The 13,378-nt window shown below is 37.4% G+C and overlaps 1 protein-coding gene across 6 annotated transcripts in view; it reads right to left on the bottom strand.

Annotated features, from left to right (window-relative positions):
- USP24 (ubiquitin specific peptidase 24) overlaps nucleotides 1–13,378 on the bottom strand; it is a 150,368-nt gene that overhangs the window by 92,239 nt on the left and 44,751 nt on the right. For all 6 annotated transcript variants that reach the window (XM_082833548.1, XM_082833549.1, XM_082833553.1 and 3 more), the window contains exons 4-8: nucleotides 11,051–11,194; nucleotides 10,248–10,370; nucleotides 4,521–4,556; nucleotides 4,121–4,186; nucleotides 222–287 (exon numbers count right to left, since the gene is read on the bottom strand). In XM_082833548.1, the coding sequence (XP_082689674.1) occupies nucleotides 222–287; nucleotides 4,121–4,186; nucleotides 4,521–4,556; nucleotides 10,248–10,370; nucleotides 11,051–11,194 (435 nt within the window). The remainder of the gene's footprint in view (nucleotides 1–221; nucleotides 288–4,120; nucleotides 4,187–4,520; nucleotides 4,557–10,247; nucleotides 10,371–11,050; nucleotides 11,195–13,378) is intronic.

Below are 13,378 nucleotides of genomic sequence, written 5' to 3'. Positions count from 1 at the left end.
AATTAAAAAGGTAAATAACCTTAAATGTTAGGTCTCCTATACCTTAAATTAGTAATCACTTTTATTTATCTTCTGATATTTTCACTATAAAGATAGCTAATCTGAAAAAAAAAAAGTTACTCTAAATTAGGCACAATTCTGAACAACCTGATAAAAAGATAATTTTACTGTTTGTATGTCTTAGATGACCTCTGAAGTAAGTGTAAAATGGCCTATCTTACCTGTACCACTGAGGAGTTGAGGTACTCTGCACACACCCCTAAGGGCTGCACCAGTGCTGATACTGCCTGAAAAAAGACAGTGAAGGTGAGAAATAAATGTGAGCGAGTTTCTTCCTTTTAACATTAAACAAATCCCTTTTAATATGTCAGAGAACATTTTATACTCTTGAATAGAAGAACTGATATAAAGATGTCGATTTATTTAAATTACTGTAGAAATGTGATTTAAATCATAATATGCCAATAAAACTTCTTTCAAGGCTTGGATGAGATGATTCTAACGTTCACATTGCAGAATAATAAAAATTTTTATTTGAACAAGGAGAGAACAGTTGGGGAAGGAGTGAAATGTGCCTTTAACAAAAAAATACTTAAAACGGCCAGGAAGAAAATTATAAAACTTTACAAAAATACATAAATAGTCCAAATAAATGAGATACCATGTTCTTGAATGGAAAAGACCAGTACTGTAAAAATGAACAAACTGAACACACCTACAAACTGAACACAATTCCACATATGGTCTTGGTGGAACTTTCTAGAGCAGGAGAACCTGACATGCTGGCTATATTCAGAAGAGTAAAAATATGAGAATGATCAATAAAATTTGAGAAAAGAAAGACGCTGAGCAAAACTGGCACTACCAATAATGAAAACATTGGAGAAATGGTATAAAAATGGCAGAGTGACCGAACGAATGAATGACAGGAACAGAAGTCCAAGAACAATTCATGTATACACGGGACTCTGACATTTGATAAAGCCAACAAATCAAAGTAGTGAAGAAAAAAATGGAATATTTTTTAAAGGATCTTAACAACAATTAGTTACCCATTTGGAAGAAAATAAAATTGGATTTCTATCTTACACCATATATAAATACATTCTAAACGAATTCAAGAACTAAGTTTAAAAAATGAAACTGTAGAAGTATAAAATTATATGAGTATTTTTATAACCTTGAGATGGGGAAGGAAACACTCCCCAAGCAAATCAGAAAAATTTTAAGCCATTAAGGAAAAAACTGACTGTATAAAATTTTGAAGCCTCTCTATGGCAAAAAGATACCATCAACAGAAATGAAAAGAGAAGGAAAAGGCTGGGAAAGAAATTTACAAATACACAAAATAGACATGACATTGATATACTTAATATAAAAAGAAAAAAATAAATAAGACAAGGAACCCCAAAGACCTATGTAAATAGATCAAATTTACAGAAGAAATGCCAATAGTCATATAACAAAATGCTCAAATTCACAGGAAATCAGAGTATTGCAAATTAGATAATAAAATACCATTTTTTTGGTCCATCATATTGGAAAATTAAAGACTGACAATATTCAGCACTAATGACAGTACTAGGAAATGACTTTATGGGAGTATACACTGGTCACCACTTTTTGAAAGGAGATTTAGCACTATCAATTATAATTTTAAAATGTATATAATCTTTGAAATCCCACTTTCTAGGAATCTATCCTTCAGATATGGCAGCAAATGTACACAAGGACAAATTTACATGGAACACTCTCTGTAATAGCAAAAACTTAGAAATAATCCAATGCTCATTAATAAATGACTGCATCACGGTACAACAGTTGCAGGAACACACTGGAGCTATCAAAAACACTGATAGCACTAACCTGGAAAGATGTCCATGATATAATGTTATATGAAAGTATGCTACTAGGTATAGTTTGATTACAATTTGGTCTCAAAGAGAAAGAGAGAACATGCAGATATATTTTACATAAACTTAGGAAAAAGTCAGAAAGGCTATGCATTATATGGGTAACCATGACCTAGGAGGTAGATGTATGTGTTGGGGTGGGGTGGAGGACAGGAAACCTTCACGTCTTACTTTGTACAGGTATTTTAAACTGACAGATTGTGAATGATTTTTTTTCCCCAGTATTTTTCAAATCCAAAAATATGTAAATATAAATGTAAAATGATGACATTCACTTGTATTCAGTCTTATAACACAGCCTAAATTTATTCTGGGACATAGTCACCTTCTTAACTGGTCAGAAATCAGACATTTATTGTGATTTAAAAAAAAATTATTGATTTATTTTTGGCTGCCTTGGGTCTTTGTTGCTGCATGCAGGCTTTCTCTAGCTGCTGTGAGCGGGGCTACTCTTCGTTGCGGCATGTGGGCTTCTCATTGCAGTGGCTTCTCTTGTTGCAGAGCACGGACTCTAGGTGCACGGGCTTCAGTGGTTGTGGCTTGCGGACTCAGTAGCTGTGGTGCACGGGCTTAGTGTTGCTCTGCGGCATGTGGGATCTTCCTAGACCAGGGCTCGAACCCGTGTCCCCTGAATTGGCAGGTGGATTCTTAACCACTGCACCACCAGGGAAGCCCTTACTGTGAAATTTTAATTGTACCTGTTTGCAAAATTAGAGCCTCAATCTTTGCAATCTCCTTCTCCTATGCCTGAATTTCTACCATCTTCTCAATACAACCTAAACAATCTAATTTTACATCAACTGCAACAAACAACACAGTTGTCTGAAAAATGGTCTGACCTAAGGGAAAAATCTTCGAGGTATCTTTAGCTTCAAGACATTTGGTAATAATGAGGGCAAGCCCAGATTCCTATGCATCCATCCTTGGCCAATTTTCATCCAAGTAGGGGAGAAACTTTGGGCTTCTCTGTTTGTTTGTTTAAATAAATTAACTCTGAAGGAAATTAGTGAGTGTTTTATTTAAACTTTTTAAAAAATGAAGTTCATTTCTAATACTGCCCAATGACCTATATAGCCAGTTCTTGAGAAACAAGCAAGCTGGATAAAACCCCATATCTGAACAGGTGTTGTTTTGTCTTGCTTTTTAAGTCACTAACTATTATCTTCCAGGTCAAGAGTCGTCTCTAACATACTTGATCCACTTAATGGGGATCAAAATGACAGCCTAACAACCTAGTTAACAGTCAGGGAGGGAGAAGAGGCCTCTGATCAGTGTCAGTAGAAGTATTTATGAGCTGGCAGACATATGATCTTTAAGGATAAACACTGGGTAGCAAGAAACAGACTATTACCAACCACAGCACCAGTCTCTCTCATTGACCGTTGTTACTGCTCTCATGCAAAGATGGACCAAGGGAGCTAGGTGATTGGTCATGGTCCCACAGAAATAACTGCTACTGTGAGCACAACTTATACCACTTCGGTATATTATTTTACCACATCATTTTCTGCTCTGATCAATTTACAGTAGCTAGCACAGTGTCTTCTACATGGCAAGTACATAAGTAGCTTATAACTGAATGATTAATTAACTAGAGAACAGAATAACGTGCTCTCGGTTACAAACAGGTCGGCAGTCCATGAAAAATTAAAGATTATGTTATTCCCCTTATCACAAGGTTAAATTTGAGAAAATGAAGTTGACATGAAAAGATAATGGTATTGCACCTGAGGGATGATTCTAAGCTCCTGTTATAGCCCTTGTTATCTATGAATCTCTGTAACACCAAAAAGCTGACTAAACAATCTTAAAATAAAATATTTTATTTGTTTCTGGTACTATGAAATAATTTCTGACTTATCTGAGGCATAAAATTGTTATGTACACATATACTTGCCACACATAGCAACTGTCCCTAAATAGCAAGATAATTTCATGTAACCACCACAAGTTAGTAGTTAAAAGAAAAATATCACAAAGAGAAATTAGTGTGGTGAAAAAAAAAAACCAAATACCATACACTGAAATTTGCTTATTTTGATTAACAGTAAACATTTCTGTGGTTATCAGAAACATGGAAGCTGCTCCTGTAGAGATTGACTTAAACTTTAACATTTAATTTAATTTGTCTAGACCATGTCCCTTGGGTTACACAGCAACCCAGATAAAGTGAACTTCCACACTGTATATATAGTGGTTTAACTTACCCCAAGTTCTATATCTTCTGAATGGAGCTTGGCCTGGATTGCTGCAAATCCACCTAATTCTCCAAACTGAGAAGAAAAAAGGTATACGTTAATTTTAAAATGCTATACCTTAATAGTTTAAGCAAGCAACTAAGGCTCACATTCTGCTTTATCAGTGTGCTCTATAATCCTGGTCTTAAGGGTCATCACAAAAATAATTCCAATGCTCCTGTGATATACTAGAGATGTGCTAAGCCCTAAAGCTGAGGTTTATCTGTATAAACAGCACATATAAAAAAGAGGGAGAAACTGTAAAACCTATCTGATTATTTTCTGTAGCTGTCATCTACCTAAAACACCAAACTTTAGGAAATCTCATTAGAAAATGGAAAACATGATCATATTAATAAAAGCTTTATACCTTATTTACCAAATCCACAACCCATCCATGAGGCTCCTATGAGAAAAGAAAATAGAAATTGAGATGGCAATACAAAAACTTCCCTACTAACTCTCATTTCTTTTATCCTAAATCAAATGTTGGAAAAAAATTAAAATTTAAAAAATATTTCAAAGTTTTCTCAAATGTTTCTTAACGTGATTCTTTGACATTACTGTAAACAGTTGCATGAGTAAGTCTGTATTTTGATGGAATTGCTACAATACGAAGCATTTATGTGTTTTGGGTAGCTGAGATCAGTTTAAGCTCTCTGAGGTACAAGATAACTTGAGTTAAATTTTCTAAGAGAGTTATATTTTAGGAACTAAATTAACTTAAAGAGTAGCAAATCAGGAATCAAGAAATTAAAAGTTTTAGTCCCAGCTGTACCATTAATTACTGTCCTAGAGTAAGCTCTTCTTTTCTCCTCCTTTTCTTCCCTCCTTTCCTTTCTTAAGCATACACAGTTCTAGGGGCTGAATAATGTTCTAGTGGCTGGATACAGAACAGTGACTAAGAAGAGATGTGGTACCTGCTTTCACAGAGCTCATATTCTAGCAGGATCAATAAAGACAAGTAAACCAACACAGAATTCAGATTGTGCTAAATTCCACAAAAGGAAAAACAAAAGGTCTTCAAATGAAAAAGGAGCCTACTCTGTTCAGAGTGGCGGTCACAGAAAACCTCTCTGAAGAGGTGGTCTTTAATCTGGAACTTAAAGGATGAGACAGATTTAGCCATTCAAAGAATAGTCCAGGCAGAGGCTGAAATGGAAAAGGTCCTGTTTGGGGAAGGCAGAAAAGCCTACCTTGTTTGAAAAACTGAGAGGCAACTCTCCCAGCTGGGAGACGGGGTGCAGGAGAGAAGGTACAGATGAAGCTGTAGAGACAGGAAAAGCCAGATGATGCAGAAATCTGTAGATTGTGATTAGAAAGAAAGAGGTGTTTAAAGCAAGAAAATGATGCCTTTTATGTTTTAAGGGGATGTTTTGCAGTTATGTGGAGAATGGAATGGAATGGATCAATGAAAGAGTGAAAAGTAGAGATACCAGGGAGAAGACTAGTGCAGTAACTAGGCAGGACATGATGGTGTTTGGAGTAGGATGGTGGCAGAGGAAACAGAGAGAAGTCAACTTAAAATCTATGTGAGATTAAATCAAAGGACCTGTTTACAGTTCGGATATGGGGAATAAGAAAAAGGGATGAATCGTGGCTGATTCCTGTTTTGGCCTGAGCATGTAGGTAGATGGTGATGCCATTTACTGAAAGGGAGAAGAATGAACGCTGGGGAGACATAATGAAGTTCCATTTTAGGCACAGTTTGAGATGTCCGTGTGGCAACCAAGAGGAGACAGTTGGCTCTTCAAGTCTGTTGTGCTCAGAGAAGAGGTTTGGGCCACAGAGATATAATAAAGCAGAGGGCCATCAGCACAAAGACAGCATTTAAACCCATGAGAATGGAAGATATTTCTTAGAGAGAGTACTGTGGATCAAAGCTAGGTAGAGGTGAAGGAGTCGAGAAAGGAAAGGTGGCTGAGGGGCAGGCAGAAAGCAAGAGATTGTAGGAAGGAAGTTTCAAGGAGGGAGAAACTGACTGTGACCATTCCTGTTGACGGGGTCGAGAGACATTTCCTCTGGATCTAGAAACACGAAGGTGATGGTATCTTAACGAGAGCTGTTTCAGTGGAGTGGTGGAGAAAGAAGGCAGAATGGAATGCCTTGAAGAGTTAATGTAGAGTTCAGTCTAGTGACCCCAAACATCTCTCCAGCCGAAAATAACTTAACACCACTGGATAAAAACATTAAAAAAAACCACTTTAAAAATATATAGCTGAGTTGACACAAAGTGCTCAGAAGTTTTAAAAAAAGAGAAAGCAGAAATCCTGTGAGGTAAGCAAACTGTGAGGCCAGCTTTCACGCTGTAGGCATCTGTGGAACTCTGGAGACCTCTAGCTTCCATTTTCACAGCCTTACAGTGGCTGAGAAGCAGGACACGTAGCCAAGACAGGGCTCAGAGACTAAGAAGAGTCTGTCACATAAATCAAGAACCCAAAGGGCTACATCCTGAGTGTAAGATGAACTGAAATAAACTTACCTGTGGAAGGGAAACAACAAGGAAGCCTGCCTACCTTGACTGTGGTACTGGATTGTGAGAAGAAAAAAATTCTCCAGGAATTTATAACCACAAAATTGCCCTCACATGGCTTTGCTGCTCCAATTCACACTGCCTTTATGGTCTGAAAAACCTTAAGCTGAGAATTTATTCCCAAATCGTAGTATCCCCAGGCATCTGGAAGAAGTAAATCTTTTTTGGAGGAAAGAACTTTCAACTCAGGCCTCAAAAACCTTCTTAGATTAAATTCCAAGAAACGTAAGTTCACAGGAAAACAAAAAAATACGTATAAAAATGTTTTTCTATACACATACATACATATACAAAACAGCTGAGTAAAAGCTGGCAGAATCAGACCAGCTTTTAGATGTCAGACATATGCTTGTAAGTTAAGCATTAAACATATAAGTTAAGCATCAAACAAGGAGGAGACTGAAAATATGAGTCAAGAACATGAGATAACAAAAAATAAGCAGAGTCAAAAATGAACCAATGAGAATTTATAGAAATGAGAAATATAATAAATGAAATTAAAGACAATGAATAGGTTAAATAGCCTATAGGATACAAATAGAAAAAAAATTGGTGAACTGGGCCATAGGTCTGAAAAAATGTTATCAGAAATGCAGTACAAGAAGACAGAAAGATGGAGAACATGAAGGAGAATAAGGGACATAAGAACAGAATGAGAGGGACTTCCCTGGTGGTCCAGTGGCTAAGGCTCCACACTCCCAATCGAGGGGGCCCAGGTTCGATCCCTGGCCAGGGAACTAGATCCCATATGCCGCAACTAAGAATTCGCATGCTGCAACTAAAGATCCCACATACTGCAACAAAGAGCCCATGAGCAGCAATTAAGACCCGGTGCAGCCAAATAAATAAATATTAAAAAAAAAAAAAGAACAGAATGAGAAGGTCCAACATGTAGCCAATCAAAGTTCTAGAGGAAGTGAGACTAATGGGGAAGAGACAATATTTACAAAGGTAATGGTTGAGAATTTTCCAGAATTGTGACAAGATATAAATCCTTAGATTCAAAAATTCAATGATCTGAAGCAAAATAAACAAAAAGAATACCTCAGTTAATTGCAGTGAGAGTCAAATTGCCAACTATCAAAAAGAAATAAAATAGCCATGAAGAAAAGAAAGACTTCTTACAAAGGAACAACAGTCAGACCAACAATCAACTTTCAATAACAATACTCAAAGCCAGAAGACAGGGCTTACCTGGTGGCGCAGTGGTTAAGAATCCTCCTGCCAAGGCAGGGGACATGGGTTTGAGCCCTGGTCCGGGAAGATCCCACATGCTGCAGAGCAACTAAGCCCGTGGGCCACAACTACTGAGCCTGTGTTCTAGAGCCCGCGAGCCACAACTACTGAAGCCCGCGCACCTACAGCCTGTGCTCCGCAACAAGAGAAGCCACTGCAATGAGAAGCCCGGCGCACCGCAACGAAGAGTAGCCCCCGCTTGCTGCAACTAGAGAAAGCCGCGCACAGCAACAAAGAATCAAAGCAGCCGAAAATAAATTTTAAAAAAAAGCCAGAAGACACTGAAATGATAGCTTTGATATTTTGACAGAAAAATGTATGTCAATCTAGGATTTAAAACCCAGTGAAAATGTTCTTCAAGGAATAGGAAATAAAGTCAAGTTTAAGCCATCAAAAACAAAGACTCAACTCCCAATGGACCCCTTATGAAAGGACACTGTACAGGATGCACTCCAGGAAGAAGAAAAATCATCCCAATGGAAGGTCTGAAATACAGAAGGAATGGTACACAAAGAGATAGCATAAATAGGGCTGAGTCAAAACACTGTGTAAGGTAATGATGACTGTACCTATTTGAGGGGATAAAACAATACAGGAGAGGACTAAGACAATGCACAATAAAGACAAAAGGATAATGGGTCAGGTGAGGAATGAGTACACGAAACAGTCTAAGGTTTTCAAGTACTCCTCAGAAGAGGGTAAAGTTATGATGAAATTTAGGTTTTGTTTAATTAATAAGTTAAAATTTTAGACTAACCACTAAAAGAGTAACTGAGAGGGAAGGATGTGGAATCTTTCATCTGGGTGGTTGTGAAGGGGGATAGAGAATAATGCTGAAGCTAGAGATGGAAGTGGTATCCAGGGCAGAATTTTTAAAGATGGGAAAATACTAGACTGTTATACACAATGGGAATAATCTGATAAAGGGAAAAAATTGAACATACCAAAGAAAGAATAGAAATGCTAAGTCATAAAATGCTTGAGAAGGCAAGAGGAAAGAAGAGGGGATCTAGGGCATTTGCAGAAGAGATAATTCCTTTTGTGGTAATGAGAAGAAATTAAGAGACAACATTTCTGGGTCTCCATTGTTGTATATGTAAATTGGGGGGAGGAGAAAAGAACATTTTTGAGTACTTACTAAAGTGAACCACTGTGTTCAGTGTTTTTATATACATTTATCATTTAATCTTCACAACATAACTGAAGATAAGATTTTAGTATTTTGGGAGCCAAGACTGTATATAAAGAATGCAGACTATGGCACTAGGTTGCACAGGTCCCCCCTATAAACAGGTTTGTGAACTTGGGCAAGTACTTAACCTCTGTGTGCCTCAGTTCTCATCTACAAAATGGGGGTAAAAATAGCACGTAACTCACAGAGCTGGTGTGGGAACTAAATTCCACAGGATATACTCACAGTACTTTCCACTCAGCTCTCATTTCCTCTCTAGAGTACTGCCTGACCTTCCAAGGTGGCAACTCCTTCCCCTTATTCCATACATAGTACTTATTATTATAATTGCACCTATTGTTTGTTATACTGTGATTTTTTTTTCCTATTTCCTCCACTATGCTGTAAGTTAGAAGCCATGTCTTATTACTCTTTATACTAAGGGCAGGAACTATTTATTTATATCTCCAAAGCCTAGAATAATGCCAGACACACAGCAAATGTTCAATAAATGATTGCTGAACTGAACCCCTGCCTTCTAGATAAATCAATGGACAAGTTTTCTATCTACTACATTGACTTCTTTCAAATGTCTCTCAAAAACCAAAGTGTCTGATGAACAAATTGTCTGAATTATGTACTCCTTGTGGGTATAATGTTATTGGCACTTCGTACGCCTTTAAATATAAAATGAGGATGTTGGTCTGTGCTTAGAAAAAAACAAAAGCTTTAAAGCTTACAGAGTTTAAAGAAAATTATACATGAGATTAACTACTAGATTTTATTTTCTGGGAATAATTAGTCGTTTCAAATGATTTCAAATGCTCTAGCTTCTCAAACATCTCTAAGAAACTGGGACACTCATTAAACTGGGGTTCTGGTAATTCAATAAATAGGGCACTTTTCATGTCATGCAGTCATTTCTCATTTCACCAAACATTATTTCAAATCTCTAAAGTTCTTCATGACGTTAATTAACAGCTATGGAAAAATATCCAATAGCTGAAAAAAATGTTAAGCAATTTTATGAACCATATGGAGTATTTGTCATTTTTCATAGGTTGTTTTATCCTTCCATGTAAATTGTCATTTTTGTAGCAGAGAAAATCTTTTTCAATACATTTATCTATAAAAGGATGAAACAAAACTATGTTTACCTTTTGGAAAGTAGATACAGGTGAAATAGCAAACATATTTCCCTCTCCAAACACTTCTGCCCAATTCCTTTGAGATGCTTTCATTCTGTTTTTAAAATGGTATTCATTATCAGGATTGAAAGCCTAGATTCAAAGAGAACAGAGAAGCATTATCATTATCTACTTCTATAGCAACACATATTAGCATTAGAAAAGAAGACAAAAATATAGCCTTGGACTCCCTCATTAATGGAATCTTTCAAGTATCCCAACAAAACATATTCCTTAGCCAGTGCTGAGGAACAAAGTGGTGCTCTCCTGTTCTGTTCAATGTTTGCTGTGGGGAAAGAGAAGGGGGTAGCAGGACGGGAGGTCTGATCCAGGCACGGTGATGCCAATGCTCCAGATGTTCTAGGGCTGCCACAAGCAGAGATGGGCAACAAGGCAGTGAAGACAGAAGTTAGGAGGGAAAACACGAGCGCCCCTTCTTCATGCAGCTACTGCTACTAGTCGGGGGAAAAAGCCCAGAAACCAAACTACATCAACACCCTATGTGACAGTATTTGTGATTCGAATAATCAGGGAGACATAAAGGAAAGCTATTTAATCATTCTAAAAGCTGAGAAAGCTTAAAATTAGAAAGGTATTTCTTTAAAACTGAAAACACAGAACAGTTGTTCTGCTTTTAAAATAAAAAGCAAGAAGTCAAGTTAATAACTTTAATGATAAGATCATGATCACTCATTATTAATTACAAGTCAGAAGGTAGTAGGTATTTTAAACAAAAGCAAAACACAAAGTACTTCATTTTAGACATACTGTACCATTGTAAGCACAGCCAGCAGACCAGTGGGAATTGGATCTTGTTTTATTCTCTCTGCAGCCAGTTCTATTAATAGCATCAACATGTTGTAGATGCCTTCATGAATTTCAGTACCCCACTTGTGAACAGCACTTGATGTCAGCAGCTATAAAAACATAAACGGCAGTTTAGAGTCTTACTTGAAAAGAAAGAAAAGACATCTACAGTTATCAGTTCAGTCTTGACTAATGAAGAGATTATTACCATAATACTTATTTTTATGCAGATGACTTGCTTTAAAAGACCCATAGCTGTAGTCCATCTACTTATCCACTTATTTCGAAGTCAACACTTAGTTGTGTTTTTTTGAACTTTAATTCCCTTATATTAAGACAGTTTGGGGAATTCCCTGCTGGTTCAGTGGTTAGGATTCGGCGCTCTCAATGTCGAGGGCCTGGGTTCAATCCCTGGTCAGGGAACTAAAATCCCACAAGCCACGCAGGGTGTCCAAATAAATAAATAAAACAGTTTGTTTAAAAGAAAATGTTGTTTTCTACTTTTCATTATTACTAGGAGAGGTCAAGTGGTGAACAACAAGAAAGAACCTGAGATCAATTCTGGTACTACTATTTTCTAGCTGTGTGGTCTTGAACAAATTGACCAGAGTTCCGAGAGACTCAGTTCTCTCATCTCGAACGAGGGATAATTCCTACCCACTTCACAGAGACGTTACAAGTATCAAAAGGTATATCGAATGTAAAGTATTAGCGAGGTTTTATTATTAATATATTTTGGCTGTCGTTATTAATCAACTTTCCTGGAATCTAAGAAATCTCATGATTTGAACATGCACATTCTTTTCATATTATTTATATCTCAGAAACAGAACTGCATCTTCCCACCTGTTGACCAGATGGCAGCAGGGCTCTGAATGTGAAAAAAATTTTAGAAATACCTTGTCTATTTATTTTGCTTGTATTTTCCTTTCTAGTATGTATTAAAGAAATATACAATTTTTTTAAAAAGTTTAAGCAAATCTAAAATAGCACTGTAACATTGTTTACTTTGCAGCTATTTTTCTTAAATATAAAAAATGGTGCATCTTATACTCAGATAGCAGCTTAGATTTGTTAAAAAGGAAGGAAAAGGCACACAGAAGAATCTAAAATCATCATCTTTGGATTTCCCCAATCTTTGACCTTCTAAGTCCTTGGGGAAGTCTAATTCAGGAACAACTGCCGAAACAGGGAATGGGAAAGTGAGAGGATTCCACTTAATAAAATAATGGCAAATTGGTACAGTGGTTTCATGTTTTTGTAAGATCTCCCTTCAGAGGGAAAATACTGTGCTATAAAAATTTCACCTTAGCCACACTGAGAACCCCTTAACGAGAGGGTTAAGACCCTGAAAGAGCCCAAACTTCTTTAGCTGCAGAGGAAAACCTCAGTTCCAGACTTTCTCTATAGCAATTAGCTGCACTATTTGCTCAAATGAACAATAATCATAAGACTGATTCTATATAAGGCAATTACTTTTTTTTGCTACTATTTTTGCAAGAATTCTTTTGCCTGCCTATATATTCTTCCTATGCTTAAAAATCAGATGATAAAGCAGAGATTAAGATTTAAGCAGCTTCATGTGACAACAATAAAATTTATGTGGACTAAGCACCACTCCCTCTGTTGTCATCTCATATGTTCCGCTTTTACTTTGAAAATGGAGTTCTATCTACCTTCCGGATGAGGTGGGGCAAGACAGGCAGCACCATGTGAGGAAGAGGCACACGAAGTTTAAACACAACTGTGCACTATGGCCACACCTGGATGTTTTTCCCTGCCTGAATATACTAGTAAAAGAATCCAGGGGACTTCCCTGGTGGTGCAGTGGTTAGGAATCTGCCTGCCAACACAGGGGACACGGGTTCGAGCCCTGGTCTGGGAAGATCCTACATGCTGCGGAGCAACTAAGCCCGTGTGCCACAACTACTGAGCCTGAGCTCTAGAGCCCACAAGCCACAACTACTGAGCCCGGATGCCACAAATACTGAAGCCCGTGCGCCTAGAGCCCGCGCTCCACAACAGGAGAAGCCACTGTAATGAGAAGCCTGCACACCGCAATGAAGAGTAGCCCTTGCTCGCCGCAACTAGAGAAAACCCGCGTGCAGCAACAAAGACCCAACACAGCCAAAAAAAAAAAAAAAGGAATCCAGGCTGGCCTGAAAGTGAAAGGTGAAGAAAGTAGAAATTACAATAAAGCTCCTTTTGTGCACCTTATTCACACAATTGCTTATTATTTGTACTCTTACTTCTTTTTTTTTTTTTTAAAAAAGGGCAGCTTGTGAGAAAAGCCC

This window comes from Leucopleurus acutus (assembly GCF_964270905.1).
Source record: "Leucopleurus acutus genome assembly, chromosome: 2".
NCBI classification, from domain to species: domain Eukaryota; kingdom Metazoa; phylum Chordata; class Mammalia; order Artiodactyla; family Delphinidae; genus Leucopleurus; species Leucopleurus acutus.
This window is presented reverse-complemented; position numbering and strand designations above follow the sequence as displayed.